The 16,903-nt window shown below is 45.3% G+C and overlaps 1 protein-coding gene across 1 annotated transcript; it reads left to right on the plus strand.

Moving 5' to 3' along the window:
- Positions 1-9,141: 9,141 nt before the first annotated feature.
- Positions 9,142-11,773, plus strand: irf2bp2a (interferon regulatory factor 2 binding protein 2a). Its single transcript, XM_026191186.1, has 2 exons — positions 9,142-10,318; positions 10,628-11,773. The coding sequence occupies exons 1-2, from the start codon at positions 9,487-9,489 to the stop codon at positions 11,350-11,352; spliced, it is 1,557 nt and encodes a 518-aa protein (XP_026046971.1). The 5' UTR covers positions 9,142-9,486; the 3' UTR covers positions 11,353-11,773.
- The last annotated feature ends 5,130 nt before the right edge of the window (positions 11,774-16,903 follow it).

Raw genomic sequence — 16,903 nt, forward strand, 5'->3', positions numbered from 1 at the left:
TTGAGTTTGTCACAGAGCAGCAGGAACAGCGACGTGATGACATTTTTTTTTCTTTGTTGCCGTTGAGGGCTGGAATGTGCTGGTTTGTAGATAACAAAGCAGCCCGAGGCGGCTGCATGCTAACTGCGCATGAGGTCACAGTCCGCCAACACAGGACGGCGTGATATGAGAGGGGATTTTATCCTGGATTCTCCCTCGGTGGTGTCATACCTTTGCCCTTTGTCTTCTTCTACTGCCTTGTTTTTCCTCAGTGCTGCAGTTTCAGACTGCAATTGCTGGTTATCAAAACTGCCAGCCTCCTCTGTTATTATATGGTTGGAGTAAAGTGCAGACTGCATTTGAAGACAGCAAGAATAGACTTTTGCAAGAGTGTGCAAGGACCTGTTCACGAGTCCAGCCAGTCGCAGCTTTCTCTTGGGAGTTCACAGTGTACAATAAATCTGTTAGGCAGGGAGAAAATATAATCAGGGCTTTGCTGGGGCATTTGAGTTCACTACAGGCAGTACATGAGCAATAATGCCTGATTCAACTCTGGCTCTGGGAAACATGCCTGACATTCAGTGTTTACACCCCTCAATGAAAGCTGCTAGTCAGACAGTCTGATCGCTCAGCCTGGAATTAGATTCAGGAAGTCATGAGATTTCCAGGTGGCTCGGCTTTCCTCGAATTGTTAAGCAGGGATTTTTCAAAGAAAAGCCAACACACATTAAACCGAGGGCATCGACTGGCTCCCCGCGCTTGGCACGTGGTCACGTCTAAACACGAGAAAGCTGACACAAAAGGGAAAAAAAGAAAAAAACAACAACTAACTGAGTGAAAACAGGGGGAACAGCATTTGAGCGTTGTCAGAGAGAAACCTCTTCGCCGTGCCATCGTTTGGTGCACAGAAACACACGAATTATGAATCAGTGCTGAACTCCTGCTGAACTCTCTGCACCAGCACCAAGCCAGAGAGCTGCACCACATGACATCCAACACACACATGCGCACCCTGTGACCTCTGCAGAGCTCCAAACATACGAGGCAGTCTGCTGTGGAGTGCTGCGTCTGCTGGGTGAATCATTACGCTGTGCTGCACCTGGCTGCATTTAGAGAGCAGAGAGGATTTTGATAAACTTGACGTCTGTTGGGAGGTGGCGGAGGACGCAGCCAGCCAAAGGGGAAAGATAAATACAAACTGGTGGTGCAGCGGTTAAACCTCCCGCCCTTTTTTGGCAGTCAAAGTGTGCGTGTGTGTGAGTGAGTGAGCAAGCGGGTAAATATTTAACCCTTGTGTCAACACCACACATGTGTCACAACAGCATTCCTGTGAGGCGCTTGTCTTGTGACAGAGCGGTTTCATAACAGGAGCTGTGCTCTGATCGCCCGCATTCATTGTTTTGCGGCTTTTGGAAGAAGCTTTGTGTGCCGGTGCAGAGTGACTCGTGTGGCATGACGAGTTTCGTGTTCCTGCACGTTGGGCGTTAATGAGCGCAGAGGTGAGGCTGTGAATAGCTGGGTTAACTAGTTCAAGACAGCAAACAGCACTCTGTTTACCCAGCAAAAGCCTCTTTCTCTCACTTCCTCCTGGCTGTAAATGGTTAACTTGGCAAGAATCATGTGAGCGCTAGTAAGCTTTTTTTTTTTATTGCATGGGGGAGGGGTGGGGGGTTGAACTTTACTCGCCTTGCTGTTAGGCAATGACATTTCTGATCAGAGCGATTTTATCGTGAGGAGAGAAAGCGAGAGAGCGGAGCACGTCACACTGCCTCAGGAAGGAAGACAGAATTGAGCTGTCTGCAAAGATGTTTTCTCGATGAACAAAGCAGATACGCGCATGTGAAAATAAAAGTGGAGAAAGGAGGGAGGGGGAGGAGGTGGTTGGTGCGTTGTCCTTCAGGGCAACCCTGGGTGCAGCTAGACTTGACAGTCGGTGTGAGAGCGTTTCCTCTTCAAGGCTGTCTGGCTCCTCCTCCCCCCTCCCTATTGTGTGGCAATGCAGGGTGGGTGAACTTTATCCCTGTTTGGTGAGAGACACAGCTTTCAAGTCATTTGCATGGAGCAGGATCAGGTTGCACACTGTGCACCTACTGCACAATGAGAATCCCAGCACTTAACAGAAAAACAGGGAGATGTAATCACAACCTTTTATACGGAAAACAGCCTCTGCCCAAACCTGTAGGACGACTCCAAGCCCGCCCTCCACGCACACACTCAAAACAAGGGTTAGCCTACATCACACACACTGATATCACAAAGGTTGCACCACACCCAGCTCCACATGCCCTTTGGACAGGCAGGCAGGTTTTTGCAAACACATGGCGTAAGACGGCTCAGTATCAGCGGCGTGCTTGTAGTCGTTACGAATTTGCACAACACAAACATGCGGGTTAATATCACCTTTGCCTTATCAGGCTCCTTCAAGGGCACCAAACTTTCCCACAGTGCTCTGCTCTGTCCCGCCTGCGTTCCTCTGGGACCTCAACTGTTGCTATAAGAGTTTAACAGTCATTCCATGTGCTTCCCACACTCTTACTGTACCTCTTCAGCTGAGCTCGTTGTGGTGACTAAACCATCCACTATGTCTTAGTAAGGACTGACTGTATGTAAGCCAGCGTCTGCCAGTGGCTGTGTTGCAAAACTAGTTTGTCATAGACAATTACAATGCTGGGAAATGTGATCATAAGTTCCCAAGACCATCAGCACTTTTGTTTCAGTTTAAATAATAACAATAAAGCCTCAAATACATTTTCACTGTTGGGCTTAATTCCTACCAGTATCTTTAGCAATTTATTCACTGGAGTTTTCACTTTTCTGGGGAAAAATAACAGCAAGAACTAATTTAGTTTTGAGTATATAAGTAATATAATTAGCTGTGCAAGTAGTTTTATTTAAACAGTCAGAAAATCTATGGTGTTGAAAATAAGCTCATTCATTACACTTTTGCTCAGATGGTTTGTCTTCAGAATTACAGATTTTGCGACGCTTACTAGTTTTCCCCATTTTGCCTCAGGAAAGCCAACAACAGCCTTCTTTATTTTTTAGGGCAAAAGGGCACAAAGCAGGTCAGACAGCCAAGTCTGGACAACATCTATTTATCTGGGTTTTCCTGTGTAATAATAAATTGTCTCCATCTAAGGCAGGGGGAGCAGCAAAGACTCCACAGTGTGTAGCAGGAAAGTCAGTGACAACAACTGTTACATTAATTATGTTAGCTTACAGAAAAAAGAGGAGGATTTTGGTGGAGGTGGGTTACAAAGCGGCTTGCAGTTGGTGAAACAATTGCAGGAAGCCTTAAAAGGTGCCTCCTGGGAGCATATATATGCACATACTGGTTTTTTCTACCTAACCTCATTTTTACTCTTCTTTCTTTCTCTTTTTAAATCACTGTTGTGTTTACAGATTTCTGCTCATAGTATACGGCCCTTACCAGGCATCTGTGGCACTGTCTGTTTTTCATTTGTACTACTTTTCAGTCTTTATCATGCTCCTGTAACACAACAATTTATCTTTTGGGATCAATAAGGTATCTATCTATCTATCTATGGTATTATCATAACATGCAATTACATTTGTGACTACAATGTTCCACACTATAAAAACTGTCCTTCAGTACACATTCACACGCTTGTCCTTGTCATCAGGACTCTATTTTCTATTTCAGCTCTTCACAGTGAGCCGTTTCCTGAGACAAGGCTTTGAAGTGGATGAGGGAGGTGAGACACCGTGCGCCCAGCTGCCCAGCCGCTGTGGTTAAGGGGTCTTTATCACGCAGACAAGGGGGACAGCACTCAGCTCTTGCCCTTCTATCTTTCACCGCGGCAGAAGAGTGATTTTGACAACCAGCGCACCCCAGCTGCGCAGGGGCCAGGCCTGCGAAACCACAGGCGGATAATGAATGCCACACCATCGTGACAACTTGCACTTTTATGGAAAGGGGAGGAAGGACACTTGTGCTCACAGCGTATGATGGGACGTCCCCCATAAACCAGACAATCAAAGCGAGGGCAGATAAGCATCTGTGGAATCTGTGACGGGAACCTCCGCTGATTTATGGGCACTACTGGAAAAGGTTTGTTTCCAAGTGAACGTGTTTAGAGGTAACCAAAGAAGAAATACAACTTTCCCAATGCAACCACGGCATCTGTAAATGATAAACCACAGTCGCATTATCCATGATCTTCCTTGCTTTCCTGAGCTGAACAAGCCACATGCTATTTATGAAGAACTTCCTCCAAAATGAGAAGACTTGAGGTTTTCCAATTAGGTCAGATTGCTATTCTTGGTGACTCTCACAGTCGTGTTATTTGTATTCTGTACATCAGAGGGATAATACATCCATTTGCTTTCAAGGCAAACATTACTAGAAAAGGAGCAGCTTTGATCTTCTTCCAATAGACACGCTGAAACAGCTTCTAAATAAAGGAGTTATAAATATGCATGTGCATACGTTCTTTTAGGGATTATTTGCCAAGGATTTACACACAACTTCAGTTGAAAGAATGAAACAAATCAGTTGTGTTTTCGAACTAATAACTGGAAAGGACAGCAAGAATCTGCGAGCCTGAGCTGTGCCGTGCCAACTGCTTTCTCCGGGAACATCAGAGTCCATTTCTAGCAAATAAATGGACAGGAGCTGCAGTAATAAATAAGCCTACTTTGGAAAAGTTATATTTTGACTCATGCTCAGAGAAAGAGGTTACATAACACATGAAATACTCTTCATGCTTCTCTATTTTAAAAAAAAGAAGCTATGTGTCCAAATTTATACTTCCATCTAACACAGGCACATGTGCTCAGACACACTACAGAGCTCTACAGAGTGATGTCTTTGGAGTTTGCAGGGTGATCTGTCAAGAACAAACCAGGTGCACAGAAACCACTGCATTGCTGCTGTAGGAGTGGCCGTGGGCGATGTTGTCCTTCTGGAAATTATAAATGTGTCTGTGTTGACATTTTTAACATTTTGTCTGAGTAAGCCACAGAGAGCTGAAATGACTCCGCAGATCACTTCAGTATGCTAAACATAACAACCGTGAGTCAGGTTTGAAACTGCCTTTTAAGGCCAATAAATAAGACAGCATTGACTTGTGCAAGGAATGCGGCTAATAGTGGCTTTTGAATTGAACCTCAGATAATGAAAAGAGGCTGAAGCTGCATTGTGATTCATTGAGGTCACGCCATGTGCTGATTTAGCTACAAAAACAAAACAAAACAAAACAAAAAATAAGAGAAAGGTTGTTTACATTAACGTCTGGTTATGACTGAAAATACACGGGGGTTTCCACTGGACAGGAAATGATGTCGTCAGCCAGCCATGCATGCAAGCTCGCTTAAGCGCGGCATTACAGAAGCAAAGTTCAGCTCTTTCTGTTCCTGGTTGCCCAAACCGAATCTGTACTGCAGGCCACTGAAACTACCTTCTGTTGAAAAAAATGGATGTGAAAACAATGCTGTTCATTTACATTTTTCTGTGGGGATTTTTTCTTGTTTTGTTGTTTTTTTTAATTCTTCCACTTTCCCATCTCAGCACAGTGGGGGTTTTTTTTTTGTTTTTTGTTTTAACCAAGCTGTCTGAGTCCCAAAAAGCCTGGCAGATTAAGAGGATATGTTACCATCTTGAGTTTTTTTTCTAAATGGATACACATGTGGCACATCTGGGTCCAAGCCTGACTCATTACTCACTTTTTTTTATGTCCCATTCTCTGCAGCCATGGCAACTGCTGCATGTTTGGCAGAAAGCTTTTGAAGGCAGTGGAAAAAGAGAGAGAGGGAGCATAAAGGGAGAGCTAGAGATAGAGCGAGAGAGGGAGAGTAGCTCTCAGTAGTTGGCCTACATCCAGTGTAATCATGCCATGGAGCTGAAATGAGGCCTTTGGCAGCACACCAGGTTTCTGAGAACAAAGATGTGAGCTTCTAATGTTGGCGGTGGGGCCTGCTTGGCATCCTCTGCCATTTCCCAGCAGCCCTTGCCTTGGCTGACTGCCAGCCCCCCCTCCCCTCTCCTCCCCTCCCCTTGCTAGGACTGCAAAGAGGATCAGAATAAAGAGAGAGACTTGTTTTTCACTCGCTTCTTGCTCCGGCCCAATGACATCACCTCTGCAGCCTCCAGCCCCCAGATTCCAGCCGCCCAGCACATTTTTTCCCCCTTTCGACCCTCCATTTTATTTGAATTCCACCATTTTATACCTGACTTTAAAAATCCCATAATTTGTTTGTTTGTAATTGCCATGTGCCGCACACACGGCTTCTCCGCTCTAAACACAAGCGAACACGATGAGAAACGAATCTGCACGGAAAAAAAAAAAATCAAAACATACTCAAACTAACGCTAATAAGGGAGGTGAGGCGGCAGATGGATGCTCATTAGCTTTCAGAGCTCTGCAGATCTTTTTCCTTTTTTTTTTAATAATCAGCCCTTTAATCCTTGCTGTGCAAAAGTGTGGCTAAAAATAGCACCGTAAACAGGATATATATGGTAGCTGGGGGTAGCCTACTGTGATAATCTCTATGGTTACCTCTTCCTCTTCCAAGCTCCAGGAGCTCTGCAGAGCATGCACGTTAAAGTCCTTACATTGACTCTTTATACTTAGCAGCTTTTGCCAGTTAAATCTTCAAGACAGGGTCACGACCACAGCTGCTTAACTCGCACTATCCTGTTGTAACCTCCCTTTGTGTCGGTGCAACATGTTACAGTTTTGTTTGATGCTCGCCTCAGCAGTTCTTCTAAAAAGGTTATATAACATAAAATGTTGGCAGTGAGGACGACACAAGAGGAAAAAAAAATCCAGTGCTTGCGCTCTGCTTAGGCAGAAGACTTCACAGAGAATCTGTAATGTTTCGCTGGCATAAATAAAAGATCTCCAATATAAAATTTAACAGTCTCGGAGAGCGATGAGACGCAAATATCATCATCTCACCAGCCCCGCGATGCTGTCACATGCTGGGTATTCCCCTGGCCGTCACCTACCTCGCACTCTTTATTTAGCCTCCTCACGTCTCAATTTACATACTCATGAAAAAAAAAAAAGTTCAAAACTGCTTTATACAGCTTTATACACCCTGCCACTGCCCAGGTGACACTGTGGTGATTTTCACTGTATGTACACGATTCATATTGGCCAGTCAGAACAATCTGTGCATGTCTGGCTTCCTCTCAGACCTTTGCTGCCTCTGTTCAGTACAGCTCTGCCTTTGCTTCATAGCACACTGCAGCATTTTATTTTTCAAATCAGTAGATCTACTTATTATAGAATCAGGTCATTTAGGATTTAATTGAATCACAGCATGCCTCTGTCTTGCATAATAGCTATTTGGCCGTGCAGCTATTTGCTTGCACAAACATCGACTGAGTGGAAACCAAAGGATCAAAGCATTAGGCAACAATTTTCCCACCAATCTGAAGAAAGGAAAGAATTTGTTTAGTTTGTCCCTCACAACAGCCGTTTCCTAACTATGTCATAAAGCCGAACAACACTTCCTAGTGTTGTCCATCCAAAACGGGACTGAGTTTTGAGAGAAAGCGGCGATGGGAAGCAGTGGGACAATGCAGTGTTAACAGAGAAGGTGGGGTGGAGGGGGGGGTTAAACTTTCTTTAAATATCCTCTTTCACTGCAAAATGTCCCCATTCACATAGCGGCAGCTTTACGGGAATAACAAAACAATATGGCAACATACTTGGCGGTAACACATGAGCATACGTGTCTTGTTTTGTTTCTGGTAATCCTTTGAAGAAAACGCCACAGCGCAGGATCACGGTGGCAGGCAGGGAGCCAGAATAGCCTGATGTTCTGTCGAAGGGTGAGGCGGATGAGGGTACGTGACTAAACATCTTGCTTCCTCTTTTCCAACGTCACATGGACTTGCACAAACATATCCTGCTTTGTGTCTGCAGGTTTCAGACGCATTGCCTCACCCAAAGCCTGAGGCTAAGCTGCAATGAGTTGGAATGAGACCAGATGAGAGGGAGGAATGAACTACTGGGACAACTCCTCCACTTCAAAAAGCCTCTCCACTTTTACTTCAGGGGATTTTGGCTGAGGTTATGCCACATGACCTGTTTCTAATAACATTTCTTTCTTTTTGCCTTTCTGTAAAACATGCCACACTAGAGTGGAGTCATTAATCTTGTTAAATCTTTCATACTAATATCTGTTGAGCTGCTTTGACTGCTAAAGTCGCTTGAAATGAGTCTGAATCGCTAATTCACTCCAGTGCCATTTCATTTCATTTCAGCAGTGGCAGATTTGGACTGCTCCGTGCACAAGAATATTAAAAAATATATATATATATATATATATGTGGGCACAGCTACAGCAGGCTATATTCATGCTGTAACCCCAATCCATTCAAGTTCACAACACACTGGCTGGAAATCCCCACCTCATGACTGAGCTTCCTGGTTACTGGCTGGTGGAGGCGCCTTTTTTTCTTCTTCTTCTCCTCTCCCTCTCTCATTCTTTTCTTTAAACATTAACAAGCCAGGAAAATATTATCTAATCATAACTAAAAGGCTAACAGTGTACATCCTGAATTCACCCTGGTGAGCTGGCACAAATAAAAGAGAGAAAATGCGGGCTGTAAAGTCGCTCCAATAAGCCTGTAAATTGTGCCCATGTGCTACAATAACACATTTTTGAGACCCTCTGTATAAATATAAGATCTGCCATTGGATTACAATTGCTGTTTTTCTCAGGGTCGACCCACCTCATTCAGTGCACAGTAGTAGTAGCAGCAGCTCACTGCGTCGAGGCGCGGTGCATTGAGAAAAACAAGCTGCAGCCTGAACCGGATAATGCTCTGAATTTAGGACAAAGCAGCAACCGGAGGAGCTTGAAAGTCGCTTTTTTTTTATTATCCCCTGGCGGTCTGTTGCTAACCTACAGCCATATTTCTTTTAGCAGCGTGCAGGCTGGTACCGGTGGACCTATTTTTTTTGCAGGTTTGATGATAATAATAACAGTAGCGTGGGTTATTCCGGAGTCTGAAGCTGAACTGGGTGCCTTTTTTGTTGGCAGAAGCTCAGGTGATTAAGTTAAAATATTAAAAAAGGGAGAGAGAGAGAAAAGTGGTGAGTGACAAGAGGCTGCAGTAAAGTGGGGGGAGAGGTGGTGGTGGTGGTAGTGATGGTGGTGGAGGGGGGGTGGAGGGGTCTGTCGAAGAAATCAAGTCAATAGAAACTGAAGTGGATGTAGGCGCTTAGTGCTGTGACGTCACTTTCTACATTGAGCCAGTAGTAGAGGAGAGTCAGTGGAGATAGATAGAGGAGCGCCGTAGTAAAGTACACACCGTCATGAACTTCTCCCTCTAAAACTTCAACCTTGTTGCTCTAGAAGTCGGAGAGAGGACGAGATTACATTTTTTTTGTTGTTGTTCGACTAACGGAAATTGCTCTTTATTCGCTTTCTTTTTGCGGGGGAGTTCGGGAGGAAGGAAAAAAAACAAGAGAGAGCGGGGGAAGAAGGCAACATTTTGGGTTTCTTTTCGGGGGGTCGACGACGAGCGCTATGTCGTCCGCGGCGGTCGCTGCTTCTTCCAGGAGGCAGTCGTGTTATTTATGCGACTTGCCCCGCATGCCTTGGGCCATGATCTGGGATTTTACCGAGCCCGTCTGCAGGGGATGTGTCAACTACGAAGGAGCAGACCGCATTGAGTTTGTCATCGAGACGGCCCGACAGCTTAAAAGGGCTCACGGTTTTCAGGAGGGCAGGTCTCCCGGGCCGGGGAAGTCGCAGCTCTCCGGGAAGGAGATCCAGGCGATCAACCACGCTGCGGGGGGAGATCCGGGCTCCCGGCCGCCGCAGCCTCTGGACCGCTACCCTCTGTCCGACCGCCCGCCCAGGCTGGGTCCAGAGTATCAGCCTAGAGGGCAGACAAACGGCATCCAGCTCCCTAATGGATTTCCTAAGCCTGACGAGCCACCAGAGCTGAACCGCCAGAGCCCCAACCCGCGCAGGAATAACACGGTGCCCCCGAATTTAGTGCCTTTGCCTAACGGGGGCTTGACCCCGGGGCATGCCGTCAACGGCAGGAACCCGATCGGGCTTTCCTCCACTCTGGCGGGCGGTAGTCCCGCCGACATGGGCAAGAGACCCGCCTCGGTCTCCAGCACCGAGCACGACAGAGAGCTGAAGGAGAAGCACAGACCCGACAGTCTCACGCCGGAGATCTCGGAGAGCCACAAAAACAGGGCAGACCCGGACTGGATGGGCAAAGGCAAAACGGTGAGGGACCTGATGGCTCTGCACACCACGTTCGAGACCAGGTACAAGAAGGACCATGTGCCCATGCCACAAAGAGCTATGGTCTATGAGCCCGGCCCCACTCTTTCCAAGTCAGGTGAGCATTAAAAGGCAGGAATATTTTATCTATACTGTGCATTTTTAAAATTGTAATTTTTATTACCGATTTATTAATTTTCCACCCAGGAATGTGTCAAGATGGTAAAAATGGTATTTATAAAGCCATGCCCTAATATTATAAGGGCTATAAATAAATTTTTTGAATCCTTTGCTGTGTTTGTTATTGTTTTGTAGCCTGTGGTGCAGCACGAATTGGCAAAATTCACATCTCCCTTTCAGGCTAATTGTTGATCCTTGTATGAGCTGTGCAACTCAACTGCTCTGTTTAACCCTTTCCTACCTCCAGACAGAGGAAAACATCCCCGGGGGAGCAACAAGAGAAAAGCATCACCTGAACCGGAGGGAGAGGCGACAGCTGCCAAGCTCAACGGAGAGGGACAGCAGTGGTTACCACCACCTACTGACGGACTGAAAATGCCTCCAGTTCCCCCGCCAAGCTTCGCCTCTCCCCCTTCCACAATATCCCCTCACTCCCGCACCACCCCACCGGAGGCAGCTCAGAATGGTCAGTCCCCCATGGCGGCGCTCATCATGGCTGCAGACAACGCAGGTGGGAACAGCTCTCCCAAGGACGCCAACCAAGTCCACTCCACCACCCGGAGGAACAGCAGCAGTCCCCTGTCGCCGTCCTCCATTAATCAGAGGAGGCTGGCGCAGAGAGAGGCGCCGAGTGCAGGCACCCCCCATGTGCCAGGCATGGACCAAGTGCACCCCCCACAAAGCATTCCGGACTCCTCTGTACCCAGCAGCATACCTCTGTGCTGCACGCTGTGCCACGAGCGTTTGGAGGACACACACTTTGTTCAGTGCCCGTCTGTGCCCTCTCACAAGTTCTGCTTCCCATGCTCAAGGGAAAGCATAAAGCAGCAAGGCGCCACGGGTGAAGTGTACTGTCCAAGTGGAGAGAAATGCCCCCTGGTTGGCTCGAACGTACCATGGGCTTTCATGCAAGGAGAAATCGCCACCATCCTTGCAGGAGATGTCAAAGTAAAAAAGGAGAGGGACCCTTGATTTTTTTCTTTTTTTTTTGTCTGAACACTTCTTTGGGGAGGGGAAGCAAAAAAATATGAGTATAAATATATAAATATCACATACATACCATTCAAACAAACTAACGGACTTGTACATATTGGACCCAAGGGAAGAGTATACTTCGTAAAACATGGTTGTATAATTTTTGATTTTTGAATACATTGTGTTTCTATATTTTTGAAGATAAAGGTATGTACTCATTATAATGAACTACGTTCCTCTTTGTTGATGTTTAACAAAAAATTCTTGATGTACTTCTAGGTCTGGTGGCAGTTCCTGTTTAACGTAGAATGTGACTAATGCTACTCTACGAGCACTTGGCAAAACTAAAAATGCTTTTAGCTGTACTTGTATGCACTTGTTTAAAAATTGCCAAATACAATTTCTGATCTTGTATGAACATATTGTCTGAGCTTGCTTCATTTTGAGTGAATAAGTGACACAAGGGGCTGTGGACAGATGACGAGATAGCGCTCTCGGCTCTGACATGCAGGCTTGTTGTTGTGACGGCTCAGGAGACTTGATTTACGCTGCACACAACACAACACAGCACAACATGAGCAGGCTACTGTTTCAAGCTGCAGGACGGAAGAGCCTTTTTTTTTCTGTCTCTCTTTATGCACACATGTCTTATGTGATTCATGGAGAAGCTTGGCTGGGAAAAAAACAAGAAAAAAGAAAAAAAATACAAGACACACTGTCCTCGACTTTTGTGCATCGCTGTAACTGATTGCAGAACTAGGTGCCAAGTCATGTTCAGTCAGCTGGAATCTGTCGAGTCAGTAATGAAAACGTGCATGAATGTCAACATGATACAATAGTACAAACCACGCCGTGTGACCGCAAATTTGGACTTTTCCTGAAAATAACCACCCTTGGGTTTTTTTTCTGGTGACGTGTATTTTCCAAGCTTGTATGCAGATTGTGTCTGACGTCACAAAGGTGTTTGGCTTTTTTTGTTTTATTACACATATAACTTATCTCTCTCTCTCCCTATATATATATATATGTGTAAGGAGAGAGAATTTTTTTATTAAAAAACATACTTTTGGTTTAGTCTGCAGATGACAAACTCCAGATAATGAATAAAATCAGCTTCACAAACCAACTCCAAGCATACGTTAGGTACAATTAGCACTGCAGCAACACACTGTTTGCTTTCGGTTTTAGCCTTTTGTGTCACACTGAACATGCACTCATAATGCAGCACCCTTCCCCACGCTGAGAACGGAGTAAACATCCACGCTGCCTTACATGCCAGCCTCGCTCTGTATGCCTTCAAATGTAAATGCAACTGCTGCTGCAATTTCTTTGACAGTGGAGTCACACACAAACGTGCACAAAACCCCCTACAAACTCTTGTATCGCTAATGGCAGCCCTTACTGGTCTCTACAAGCATTGAGGAGCTTACAGTGGGCCATTAAGTGACAAACTGCAGCTACTGTATGTCTAGATGAAAAGCAATCCTGAGACTATTTTTGCTCTCTCTCAGACAAAGAGCTCCCGAGTAGCTGACCACACAGACCCAGACATGGAGGATGATATCTAGCAGAAAGGAGGGCTTGGTGTTAGCAGGCAGTTGCGTAATTATTTTCAGACGTAATCTGCTTCTTGCTAGCTCCCTGATTTTTCAAACAGAGCACACAATCCAAAAGCAGATTGTTTTTTTTCTTCTTCTTCATTAAAGGCCCACAAACTGCTCTGACATTGTTGCTTTACTGTTCACCGTGGTCCCCATGAATCTGCTATTCAGCCGGGGATTTACTGACCTTCTTGCTCTGGCAGACATGTTTAAGATGGTATTTTTGGAAGGCACCTGAAAGCTGTGATTACCCGCTTCTTTAACAGGCTGCATGGTGTCCCCGATTAACTGATTGATTCATGATGTTGAATGAAAACACAGCCTTTGCACTCGCCCATTTAGCCGACTAAGAATAGCAGGTACAATTATTGTCCCCTAACCGAGAAGACTGGAAGGGCTGCAAAGGATAAAGGAAACTCTAAAGGTAACTTCAGAGCACGCGTACGCTTTTACAGTATGATTTAAAGCTTGAAACGTGTTTTTCATGAGTGCGCGTTTTCCAGGCAGCTGTTTGTTTATACACCCTTTTTCCGTTCTTTGGAAAGCTATCTTATCAGTTGGACTTTAAAACGAGAAATGCAGCCCACATTGATAAAGGACAGCACTTTACTGTGCTCATCAACAACACGCCCTTATTCCACCTTACGTGGTGTTCTCAGAGATTTTATTAAATTTTTTTTGTTAATCAGTTGACTCGTTGACCTACTTGTTCCTTATCACACTATACTGCCAACCAAATTAAAATTGCCACATCTGAGAATATCAGAGTTGAGAGCCAGGTTTTTATAACCTGGAAAGATGATGCAATGAGACGTAAATGAACACGTCTCCTTCTCTCGCTTTCCTCTGTGTTCGTAAAGATATATGACAGCAGACGCAGTACCTGTTTGTCCAGTGGTGACTGAAATAGCTTGCGCCATATCTAATACAGTGATACTGTGTCCCTGGAAGTGGCTCTGTCATAACACAGCACTCTGGTGTTGCGTGGTTACCGGTGAAATCGGTGCACGGCAGATGCTCTAGTGCAGGCTGTTGGTTAATATGCAGGGAGGGAGCTTTTCTGTAAACAGCCTGCATGTGAGGATCAGGGCCGCACAGAGCTGATAGCATGAAGTTCGGATTTAATTTTTCTGATTATACATCTTTCCTTTTTTAGAAAAAAAAAAAAAGTGAATCATCTCTCCTGCTTTCGGTACGATCACGCAGGAACCATTTGTGGTTAATGACTCACGTTTTTATTATGTTTACTTACACGAACCTTCAGGGATTTTTAATATCTAAGCCCTGCTTGTGAGGCGAACGCTCCTGACTTTGATGTGTTTTTACCCTCAAATGATTTATAGAAAACCTGACTGGGTGAACTCCAAGTCCAACCTTGGGTAAAGTTTAATTCGATTCCTTCTCTTCCCACTGCTTCCGGATAGCAACTTGGGGCTTTTGCTGGGCTACAGTCAAGTGTTTGAAATATCCCTGAAATCCGGCGATCTTTCATCAGGCGGCCGCGGGTCCAATCAATGGTCATAAAATCCTTCATTGACTGTTTGATCGATATTGACTCGACACAATCCAGTTAATCAAGCTAAGTGAAAGGCAATAACAGACAGGTGACGCAGCCAGTGTGTGCTGCTTGGCTGCCTCTCCTGGTAATGATTAACTCGGGCATTACGCAAAGATGTCGGCGCGATAGTAAAACTCAGAGTTCATATTTGTTGTCTTTACAGCACTAGATGAGTTTATTCTAGCACTTGACCGCACAGATAAGCGTTTCTCCTTCACGTATGGAAAAATACTCAAAAAATGACACCGTTTTTAAAAAAGATAATCGTATTTGTTGACGTTCGTTTTGTTCGAAACATCAGCCAAGCGTGACGCCAATGCTGACAGCGTGTTCATTGAAAAACACAACTACAAATTCTAATCCTTAGGCATTTATTTTACATCAAAAAATGTTGAATATGGTCCAGTGGGTGGGTGGAGGGAGCGAAGGCCTGTGTGGGAGACACTAAAGCACTCAATGTAGCCAGCTGTTTCACTAATGAATCCATGTTTAGCACAATAAATCAAAAGGCGTGCTCGTGCTGCTGTAATCCCCTGAAAGCGAGGCAGAGACGGGGACGCGCCAAAAGGAGAATCTGGTCTACATTTCTCCACTCCCAGTATAACTGAGCCGCTTGGTTAATTTTAGACCTGTCAGGGAAAACAAGGTCACAGCAAATGTTGTATCGAGGACACGCTCAGATCTGCTTCTTTTTCTCTTCATCAATCAAAGTTTCCCTTTGGTGCTGGGCTCGGGCTCCTGCGAGACTGGTAATGACGGTTTCTCTTCTCAGCACCGGGGGAGAAGCTGGGGCTTCAACCAGCAATTAGGAGGATCCGCAGGATGTGTAAAATTTCCCTTCTGATTCTTGGCTTGGTCCGCAGAGTGGGGAGAGGGGCCGGGGGGGGGGGGGGGGGGGGGGGTGTTACATCTGACTGGCCTGTTTACCATGAAGGCCAGCAAAGTTAAGATGATTACAATGCTGAGTGCCAAATGTGTGTGTATGTGTGTTTTTCCCCTCAAACTGGTATGAGGCTTGTTTACTGCAAGAGCACCATGAATTGTTCAGTGTTTTCTCTGCTGTAATTACATGTGTTTAAATGTAGTTTTGGATGGCAGTGGAACTGAACATACACAAAAACAGTGTCTTTAAGAGGGCACACACAGCTTTTTTGTTTGTTTTTTTGTTTAAAAGATAGTATGGGGACACCTTTCCCTCACTTCATGCTTCATGTTTGTCTCTGGATTTCTTTATTAGCTTTATCGCTGCGGTTTGGGAACCTAATTTTCCATTTTTCTTCCTTGCGATCGCTTCCTGCCTTATCTTTCCATCCATCCATTTCTCTCTGACTCAATCTCTCCGTATTCCTGTATTCTCCCTTTTTGCTCTGGTGTTGCAGTGAATGGAGTCTGTGAAATGGAAATGAGGACTCTGGCGCTCTCTCACTCTCTCAGTCTCCCCCTCTTTCCAGACATCAGAACGAGGCTATGCCTCCAATGTTTTTCTCAGATCTTGGAGTGCTGCCAAATCTTATAAGTGGAGCAGAGAGAGAGAGGTGGAAGAAGAGAGTGAGCAGGATGCAGAGGAAGGAGAGAAGCGTAGGAGAAAAAGATGAAAGGAGAGAGGATGAAAAATGAACGAGGGAGAGAGGCAACATGAGGGATGAGGACAAAGCATGGGACTGATCCAAGAGCATTTGGGCTTTCTCTCATATTATAGCCGAGCCCAGCACAATCCCTCCTCTTTCTGCTGAGCAACTACTCCTAGCTTCTGGCTCAGGATCAGCTGATAAGATGGCGTGGTGCTACTATGCCAAATGAAAAACAGGAGGCGTGTGAGGGGACTGTTATCGCGTGCAATCGAGAATTTTTGGTACATAACAACATGGCTGGAGAAAATAGGCCACAAGGAGGTCTAAATTTGCTCCACTGGAGACATTTGTAACATAAACACACCCCTGCAGAGTTTTAATAATGACAGAAATGCAGTCGTGTTTAATAGAAGCCACGACTTCTTTACCTTCCGGACACAGTATTTTGGGCCTTTGGGAGGTGCGTGCCAGTCAGGGTAGTAAGATGCTTGCTGCTGCCTTTGACATGCCAAACTAAAGTTAGATTTAGCTGGCAATAAGAGCCATGCTAAAAGTAAATAAGGGAGCAGCGAGCAACACTTTGATCTAGAAGGATCCTCAGCCTGCCGCCCTGCTGTGGATTTTCAGTGCTTTGAGGTTTTTTTGGGAAAGATCCAAAATGAACTAGAGTTCATGAAAATGCACTATATATACAGAAGGACTGGGAGCCAGACCTTTTCAGAAACTCAGATGCAATCATAGTGATTGACTGTCTGGTGGAGTGTTGCTCAAAAAAGTGCTGTCTTTTCCCCTGTGTGTTTGGTGAATGAAGCTTTGGT

The sequence above is a fragment of the Astatotilapia calliptera genome, chromosome 13 (genome assembly GCF_900246225.1).
Source record: "Astatotilapia calliptera chromosome 13, fAstCal1.2, whole genome shotgun sequence".
NCBI lineage: Eukaryota > Metazoa > Chordata > Actinopteri > Cichliformes > Cichlidae > Astatotilapia > Astatotilapia calliptera.

Excerpts from the sequence above, each read along its gene's own strand:
- irf2bp2a (XM_026191186.1), top strand. The coding sequence starts at position 9,487 with ATGTCGTCCGCGGCGGTCGCTGCTTCTTCCAGGAGGCAGTCGTGTTAT. Across the intron at positions 10,319-10,627 it reads CCCCACTCTTTCCAAGTCAG|ACAGAGGAAAACATCCCCGG; the intron begins GTGAGCATTAAA and ends TCCTACCTCCAG.